At 42.3% G+C, this 9827-nt stretch overlaps 1 protein-coding gene across 1 annotated transcript in view; it reads left to right on the top strand.

Moving 5' to 3' along the window:
* Positions 1-1405: 1405 nt before the first annotated feature.
* cntnap2b (contactin associated protein 2b) overlaps positions 1406-9827 on the top strand; it is a 48426-nt gene continuing 40004 nt past the window's right edge. The window contains exon 1 of the mRNA XM_085388040.1: positions 1406-1804. Within this exon, the coding sequence (XP_085244166.1) occupies positions 1723-1804 (82 nt within the window). The 5' untranslated portion in view covers positions 1406-1722. The remainder of the gene's footprint in view (positions 1805-9827) is intronic.

The following is a 9827-nucleotide window of genomic DNA, read 5'->3' as shown; positions in this document are numbered from 1 at the left end:
GATTTTTATATACACATTGGAACTTTGCTTATTAACTCTGTGTCATCAATTCAGCATCAATTCAGCACAATGATTGAGTTGAATATTGAGACTGACATGTTGAGCTGCAGAGGGAATTGCAAACATGCTTAAACTTCATAACTAGTTAAAGTCAGGGCGATATTTCTCTGTGCCAAGAGAGTCCGAACAGAATGTCCCGGACTTGGATAATAAGCAGAGAACAACAGGCTGAGAATTGCTATATAATATTAATATAGCGAGGTTAGGTTAGGGAGGTGTTTTTTCTTTGTCTATTTTTTTCCAAAAAAGGAGCAGATGCAGACGAGGTCAGACGAGGATGAAGTGCAGGAGAAGATCCACTCGCAGGATGGCACGACCGGCCACATCGTAGAAGAACACAGTCATAATCAGACTTGTTCTTGTTGTGGTATAAAAGTGTATTGCAGGGTCATCCTTTGTGTAGAGCAGACCGTTGATCCAGCGCTGAAACTTCAACTGCTGAAACAAATGAAATCTTTTAAAAGATAATCACTCTCCTGTTCTTCCTTAAAGAAACAAACACTAACAGAAGTGGGTTTAGTAACTATTTATGTTTAATTATTATTTATTTAATTATATATAAATAGTTACAATGTTAATAATGTTACATAAAAATAACTACATTACACCTGAAAATGTGTCATTTAGTTACATTGCCAAGGATTACAGTGTCTTAAAGTGTACCATCATTAAGCTCCGTCTAAATCTTGTTTTTGTGAGAGTAACCTGAGTGTAAATACTTTTTACACTGTTTTTTGTTTGTTTATTGATTTTGATCATGAAGTGAAGTCACCCAAAAATGCGCTTACATTGTAAAAAGGATTTCATGAAGTCCTGAAATTTGACTATAAGACAAAGAAGTTGTCATCATTCATTTATCCTTGAAGCCTCATTAAGAGCTGCTTTGTGATCATTTCTAAAGAATATTTCATTATGTTTATTTCTTTGCTCTTTACAGGAGCAGGGACACATCTGTGGTGTGAGCGCACTGTCTTTAGTATGCTATGGTGTAAACTGGCCTGTTTTTACTCCGAACCATTTCTATATATTAATTCAGGCCTTTTGTTTTTGTGTGTTTAATGTATCTTTTAGTCTGAATTTGTGGTGTGAGTCTGTCGTGGAGGCTGATTTCCATGTTTTTATGTTAAAAATAAACTGAAGATGATATTTTGTTCCAGGCCTTTCTGTGCTTTGTGCCACCTCTCTTGTGTTTTCCCTCCGGGACGCGTGCGGACCCTTCTGTTACCCCTCTGTCCCCCCTCCTTTCAAAGAACCCTGTATTGTTGTACATATCAGACCGTACCAAGTATTGTGGAGAGTGGGGGTGTATCGATTGCTCCTGCGGTGTATTGATTGCTCCTCCATCGCACTGTCTGACCACGCACCTGGAGCTCGAGGCCCGGCCCGCAGCACAGTCGCGTCCCGCTCACAGGCTGGTACCGGAGGGTGTCGTTTGAAGTCAGCTGGGGTGCCGCTGGGCAGATTGATGGGACAGGAGAGAAAGCAAAGACGTACACGACGCAGTGGGCGGACAACCATTGCTCCTGGCTGCTAATAAAGGAAAACCGCGTCTCGGCTGTGTGTCGCTGGAACAACAGACAGCCCAGCGGAGGGAACGCGGCACGGGATCCCGCCTGCACCTGCTTTGTTGTCTGTGCTCGTCTCGTTCACCGTGCGGATAACATGTTTCATCGGAGCGCTTTGTTACTGCTGCCCGTCTTTTGTAACATCATCAGCAACTCCAGCGCTGCATCCTCAGCATCCCGTAAGTAGGCTGTCGCGCGCGCGCGCGCACGCACGCACGCACACACACACACTACCGTAGCAACCGAGGTTAATTTGGAAACATTCATTCATATGAAAATTACGCTCGTACCAATATTTCTGTCTAACGTGTAAAAGGATTGGGCTTCAGTAGAAATAGCAGCTCTGCGTGGAGACACACTCGTGTCTCGGTCCACCGTGGACTTCTAGACAGAATCTCAACAACACATCAGAATAATAGCATGACCAATACACACCATCTGTGACTGTGTAATATATCCATGCATGCTCCACAGATGGAGCTATAAATAGCAGGAGTCTCAGTGTAGCTTGTATTTATTTAGATCACAGCAGCTGTTCTGTTCATGGAGCTGCTGATGCAAAAGGTAAGAGCCCCAGCAGTCACATAGAGCCCTTCAACAGGAAGAGATCTCCGACAGAATGAGGCTGAGGGAAGGGCAGCCATCTGCTGCGGCCGGTGACTGGCTGGGCAGTGATGGGAAAGGGAAAAGAGGAGCATCGGGAGACCCCCAAAGACCACACAGTATAAAGCAGGTAGAACTAATCACATGTATTAGGGACATATAAGCACATATGGAGGAGGGAAGAAAGGCATCATGAATGCACACAGGACAATAAAGAAAAAGTTGAGAAAACTCTAAATGCCAACATGATCCACGGGCTTTTTGACTTTTGTCTTGTTTTTGACTGGTTCTGGTAACTTGGATAATCTTATTAATCTGTTTAACGTATTCATGTGACGTAATCAGTCAAATGTTTGGTTTGGCACAGGTTTTTCAGCCAAACACTCTTCCTCATACAACCTTCCCATTTATCTACACTTGAGACCAGTAGCAGACCCAACCCAAAAACCATGGGCATCAGAGCTTTTTAAAATTTGACTCTGGATTTAATAAGGAGCCAATAAGAGTAACTGAATATGACAGAACTGTGATCTTTTATTGGGCTGTGACCAGAGCCCGTATTGATTTTGACACAGAAATTCTGATAACATGACGATAGTTACTCTGAAGTGGACACATGGAAGAAATGAACGGATGGATAATTTAGTATAAGGTACTGTGAGCAGCATATTTACCGAGGCTCCAGTTCTGCTGGAACTGAAGGGGGCAGCACATGCATGCAGCTGGTGGTGACGAAGAAGAATAAGGACCTAGCATACACACTGAAAACTACAGCTAGGCAGCGCTGCTCCAGCTCAGTGATAAGAAGGGCAGAGTCGGGTATGAAAGTTTGTTTTATTCAAAGTCAGTGACCAAAGGTTAACAATGGATAATATGCAACCAGTGCTATCATGCTTTTTATACTGGGAGAGAAAATGCTCCCAGTTTACCAGAGCACCTGAACGTCTGGCATCTGTTCAAAGAATTACAGGTTTCAATTCAACATCAAGCAGCCTCCAGTGTTGCCCTTCTGTTACTGTGAAAGACACACAAGTGTTCTCTGAGGCCATTGTAGAAATGCTTAAGCTAACATAACTGCTGTTTTAGCTCACAGTAGCATTAACAGGCTACAGCAGCCACGCTAACATCAGGCTGTGTCGTGTCCTCTCGTGGTCTATCACCACCGTGTCACTGATTTTAAAGACGATTGTGGTTACATAGCTGGGACAGTCATTTTAATTTGCTATCAAAATGGGAATCACATAATTGTACTGGGACTGTTCCCACTACTAATCTTCTGGTATTGTGACGTCCCTGCTTTCTAGGCGTGTTTTTTAATTAAGTACATACAATAATTAACAAAGGTTTGCATCGAGTATGCTTTACAGCAGGACATTCTGTTTTTTGTTTTAAAAGATAATAAATAAGACACAGAGACAAAATAGAATAAAATAAATAAGTAAAAGCATAGACCCGGGGTGTCAAGCTCCTCGAGCGCCAGCATCCTGCTTGTTGTTGAGATATCCCTGCCCTACTGGCTGCTGATTACCTGGATCAGGTGTGCTTTGCCAATATGAAGCTTCAAGGGCAGGTTAGTTGGAAAACGAGCAGGACAGCGGCCCTCGAGGCCTGGAGTTCGACACCTGTGCTGTAGACAAACCAGTGAAGAGTAGCACTGATCGGTCCCTCAAGTCCAGTCGTGTTAGAAAATTCAGAGAGGGATCCACGTCCACTCAAACTCTGTTAATTTCCTCCGGACTGAATGGAGGATTTTTTGGGGAGTGCAGTATGATGACAGCTCGTTTATCCAGTGTTTCTGAGGCTCTGTTGATTTCCAGTTTTTAAGTGCACACTTTTTTGCTGCAGTCGATGTAAGCAACACAAAGTGTCTCCGACTAGGGTGCAGTGTTAGAGACGCAACATCTCCAAGTATCCAGAACTGAAATCCACACAGCTAGGGTTAGGGTTAGGGTCATTGTGATCACAGCGTTCCAGTAAGCCTGGAACTCCAAAGCATTTATGTTTGTTTTTATATGAGACATGTGAAATAATGTGACCTCTCATATAAGCTTTAAGTGCTTCTCATATGTTTGAATGTGAGGAGGTGTTTAGGTTTACCTCTGGATACACGTCTGGTTTAGTATTCATACAAGTAATAATTTTGAGGTCTTCTAGCAAATATCCTGTAAATCTCCACCCAGAAGGAGGAGAAAGAGGCTCAGGTTGGTGAAGCTTCAATTCCATTTTTATAGGACTGTGATCTGAAATGGTAGAGGAGTGTCTGTGAGGCCAAAGACATGTCAGTTCTTCAGTGAGTATTAGGAACAGTTGAATAAAATGAATATTCTCTGCTCAACATCACTTAGGCCCAATTCTGTCAGGCCCCGGGTCGGAGATATAGAAACTAGTTTTCCATGGAGCGATCCATTGACGGGTTCAATCACCGCCCAAACACTTTGGACTTTGCCTGCTGTATTAAACTATTAAAAAATTGTGGGTCATCTAAATGTGGGCCATACAAGGATACCAGTACTATTCTGTTCATGTCCATTACACAGTCTATCAAAATGAACCTGCCATGTTTGTCTTTCTCTGTTGAATTTAACATCTATGGTTTTTATTAATAAGCCACACCTTTAGCTTTGGATAACGAATAAAAAACATGGCCGACCCAGTCTCTGCACGATTTTAAATGTTCTCTATTAGTGAGGTGAGTTTTTTAAGATATGTTAATGCTTTCTTCTTTTTGATGGGGGAGTTACTCCCTCTACATCAAACACAGTCTAACCGTCCTGTTCAGTTTACACACTGCAAATGAATCTTTCCCTGGTTAGGAGAGCAGCTCAGAGTCTGACTAAGCCTGCGACTTGTTGCCAGATGTTTACGATTTCCAACACTTACAGAGTCAAACGTGGTACAGAGAGAGTGGAGAGGAAAAAAAAGAAAAAGCCATCCTGTAATCTCCCCATGACAAAAACGCGGGCAGGTAGGACTCCATCTCTAACCTTGAGCGCCTCAGCGGAGCGTTCAGAAGTACTGTCATAGCTTCATAAAGGAACAACCAAACCAGTTCACAGAAAATAGTACAAAGTAGCACGCATGATAACCAGTTGTTGCATATAACAAAACAGTGTTTAGACATTTAAGGTGCAGCTGATAGTTTCTCATTTCAACGTTTACATCATCATGTGTAACAGTGGTTTACTGTAGGCCTCTTCCACACTGGACAGGAAAGGTTCCACCTCAGATGGAGGAAAAACTTCATGTCAGAGCCACAGTTTGGTGGGATAGGTGCTGCTGTACTCAAGGTTCTTCTCTCAAAGTTTTTTCTTCACCTTGTTGAAAGTGATCATCTCGATGGTGTAGTGCAGGTAAAAGGAGGCTCGGCTAGTATCCAGGTACAGTCCCTTTGTCTCTGGCCGAGCGGAGCACTTTGTCCTCATCCCTGTAGTTGAGAAACTTAATAAGGATAAGCTGGACCCCATCCACCGCTCTTCCCAAGCAGTGTGCTCTCTCTATGATGACCGTTGCTTGGAAGTGTTCCTCCCCATAAAGCCTGGGATGATGTAGCCAAATACATCATCACCCTCAGACTTCTCTGGGATATTAACAATCGTAACATTAGCTCTCCTGCTCTGTGCGTTGGCCAGGTTGTCTTCATTAGCTCCATCGTGTCTGCTTTGCAAAGAACTGAAGTCGTGTTATCACCATAATACAGCTGTTTCTGTTCTGGATGCATTTTCCCCTGTACTCGCACTTTTGCATTTTTGCCCAACAAAAATAAAAGTAACGGCCACATCCATGCTGTAGACTGTTTCCCACCACCGTGAACTAAAATCATCTGATTGTAGTGCAAGTGCAGCTGGAACTGGTAAGTAGAATCGATACCACCAGACTAACGAGTCTGGTTCTCTACAAGAGTGCGCTCAGCTTGCTACCAGCTGGTTGTATTTTGGTTGGTAACATGTTACTTTATTTGGTATTTGTATAAATCAGGACATTCGCTGAGTGCAGATGTAATAGTTAAATGTGAATTTATGTCTAAGCAGACAGTAACACGTGATTTTTGATGACTTATCACAGTTTATTGGTGTTTTATCAGAAACTGATTGCCTGTAATTGCCAACTTTACCCCAGTTAATCACAAACTTGGAGCAGAAGTAGCAGCTTGACTCTGTATTATGGCAACAGTTATGTTGGCTTTCAGTCACAGTGTTTCTGTGATCGATAGTCTGATTTTGCAGCAAGAAAACTAACAGTTTAACTTAGAGGACGTAATCTGAAACTCAGCGTATTGAAAATGTAAAGAATACAATAATATTGTGTGGTGATAACACAGTACCGTGGGGTGTTTGCTGATTCTGACCTCTAATATGTTTCTTTGTACGTACATGCATTCCTAAATATATGTTTGTATCCGTTTGTCATTTCTGGCGCCAGTGAAACACTCCGACTGTTTCAGCCTTTATAATCATGTCAAAATAAATTGGCTGACGGCCTTTCAGCAAATATTTCTGTTGCTTTTTTTGGCTAATTTCCCCTACATGTTATTTTTAAAACTGTGTTTTAGGTCATTGCTGAGGTTGCTGGGTTTTCCTGCCTGTGCTCAAATAACTGTTGAAGTTCATGCATTTAGTTTTGTTTCCATTTGAAAAAAGTCAGCTGAGTCAACATCTTTGACCTTGTCAGCCGTGATTGGAGCATCGATGTTCATCACTTCACAACAGCTGGTTAAAAAGGATATGGTCAAAAGTTGGTGAAGAATGTTTGATCTAAAGTGAACCAAATGTCTGCCTTGATGACGTCGGTTGACAAATTGTGCTGATTCAAGGGGAAATGGCCCAGTACAGTCGTCTGGTTTCATTCTTTATCCCTCATGTAAAACTACAACAAAGCAGCAGTTTTGGTTTAGACTTCAGTTCAGTGCAGAAACAGCAAAAACATCAGAAATCATTCACAGTTTTCTTGCATTTGCATATTAAAAATGATGATGAAGAACAAAAGCATGGATGGAGGTTGTTCAGTGGTCGGGTGAACAGCAGTAGGGCTGCTCGATTATGGCAAAAATGATGATCACGATTATTTTCACTGAAATTGAGATCTCGATTCTTTGGCGATATTTATTTAACAATAACAATGTATTGAATAATGACTTTAAAGATTGTCAAAAAATAATATAAAATAGTGCAAATACTGATAACAGTGCAAATGTTTGCAATATAAGAAATGAAAAATGTAAACATCTATGTTTAGTGAACTTTGCAGTGTTGCTCTGTGGTGCAGCTACGACACCGTAGCAAAGTTTACACACTGTGTCCACTTGATCCACGTCTGACTGAACCCATAATGTTTCCACACCACTGAAGGTTTTTTACCTCTTTTCAACCAACAGCAGTCACTCTCCTCTCCAAATAACTTCTGCTCAGCTTTCCGAGCTTCCCTCGGGTCCTCTTAATCAGCGGTCCCCAACCCCCGGGCCTCGGACCGGTACCGGTCCGTGAGTCGTTTGGTACCGGGCCGCAAGAGTTGAGGCTCAGGTGTGAAATGTATAGTTTTCAGGGTTTTTATCGGTTTTCAGCGTTATTTTGTTATCGTTTTTATCGTTTACTCGGTTTTCCTGGGTCTTTTCACCTGTGTTATGAATAAATTTTCTTTTTTTCGGTACCGGTACTAGTTTTATTTTGTTGTATTTATCCGCGACACAATGGCGTGTCCAGCGGGGTGGCCTGGGGGGGCACAGGCCACCCCCCAAACCAGACTGGCCACCCCAGGTGCCACCCCAAAGGCAAAACAATAAAATTCAATCAAATATCAAATGTCCGATTATGTTTTCACGGTGACGCTCAGATATCCGAGTGTAAGTGAATGCAGCATCGGCTTCTGCGCTATGTGCATCACGTTAGCAAAGGTAGGAGAGCCAAGCGCGAAAGAGGCACTGCAGGAAACAATTTTTCGGTGAAAGAAAATGAGGACAGAATAAATGTCCCGGTAAGTAATATCAAGTTTGTTGAGTTTAGTAAACTTCGGTGAAATTAGAATACCAAGGAAAAAATAACACTTAAAGAATTATTGCAGCCGTCGAATATTTCAGACAGTATGCTACAGAGGGGAGCTAACATAAGAGTTATGAGTTATAAGATATAATCTAAGTCGTAACATTGCTGTATGGAGCTGCAGATTTGGTTGCAGGTTAACATAGCTGGACTGGCCATCGGGCATACCGGGCATATCCCCAGTGACTTATTTTTTATTTTTTTTGTAAGGGCATGAACAATGAGAGGTGGTGGATTGGCCAGATGCAGGTCGATGTGTAGAAATAACTCCGTTGTTTGGTGGTGGCTATGACGGGGCTTCCACAGAGGCCAGCAGGTGGATGAGGGAAGGGGAGGCAGGAGGAGAGCCCCGAGGCAGCCGCCAGTCCGAGTGTCAGGTGAACTGAACTTCAGGTAAGAAGTTATGACCTGCAGTCTATCTGGGTCAGATATAAACCAAGTTTAGGTGGAGTTTATTTTCATGTTGCTGACTTTTTACTGTCAGTTGCAATAACTCATACTGCGTTCTAGCCAGTTTGACGGAGTTTTTATACAGCTGGGTGGGTGCTATGATGTTACTGATAGTGAACTTTATTTTATTCATAAGGTTAGTAGAGTTGCCAACGGCTCCTTAAAAAAATGGAATGGTCCCTCAATCAGAGAAAATATTACACGTTTCGTATTGAGCTGAGAAGAGATGCAGTTTGTCCCGAACTTTAGCTAGAATGGAAAAAAGACACAAAGCTGGATTTATTCTGTCTTTATGCTGCACAGCTGCCTCTTCTTCTCTCATTCTCTCCCCGTCCCTCTCCTGTTGCTACTTCAATCATGAAACTGATCAATGATCAGCTGATCGGCTTTTCTCTCTTGTTTATTTATCGCCCACTTTGCGCCAGAAAGAGGAAACCAGCGGATGTCGCGCTAAACAACAGCAGCACGTTTAAGCTTGATCAGCTGTTGTTAGAATTTATTTAATATTAATTTCTAGTATCAGCTGATGTTTGCTGGAGCCACAGCTGTAAAGCTGCTGGTCATGATGTCTGTTTAGATATGTGGTGAGAGGGAAACATGAAGATGAAACCAGGAGATGTCCTTACTGAACCATCAGAGCTGAACAGGTGATGGAGAAACAGGTTTACCTTTTAGGTGACATGAATCAGTTGAAGTTATGAACTGTTTCTGAGAGACAAATAACACCAGGATCCTTTTCTAAGTAGCTGACAGCTGGTAACTGTGCAGGGGCGGGTCTAGCAAAGTTTTGCCAGGGGGCCAGGTAGGGCATTAACAGGGAAAGGGGGGCACAAAGAAATACTTTTCTTTCTTATTCTCATTTAAAATACCTAGTTTTTATTAAATAATTATCTAAATCTTACAACCAAAGTTTTTATCTGACGTAAAATGTATAGAAATCATACATATACCAAAAAGACTGTACATCACTGTCACAACAGCGTTTGTTTTCATTCAAAGTCTTTATGGCTTTAATACCTGGTGGGTCGGTCTGTAGTAAAAATGCCCAATTTTTTTGTCCCAGTCCAGCCCTGCAGGTTAATACTGGCAGTGTCACCATGCCAGCTGACTGTATTTC

Source organism: Rhamphochromis longiceps, linkage group LG18 (genome assembly GCF_057381845.1).
Source record: "Rhamphochromis longiceps isolate RC_006_pf linkage group LG18, R_longiceps_female_GT1.1, whole genome shotgun sequence".
NCBI classification, from domain to species: domain Eukaryota; kingdom Metazoa; phylum Chordata; class Actinopteri; order Cichliformes; family Cichlidae; genus Rhamphochromis; species Rhamphochromis longiceps.
The sequence above is the reverse complement of the archived record's forward strand: the minus strand, read 5'-3'. Positions and strand labels throughout refer to the sequence as shown.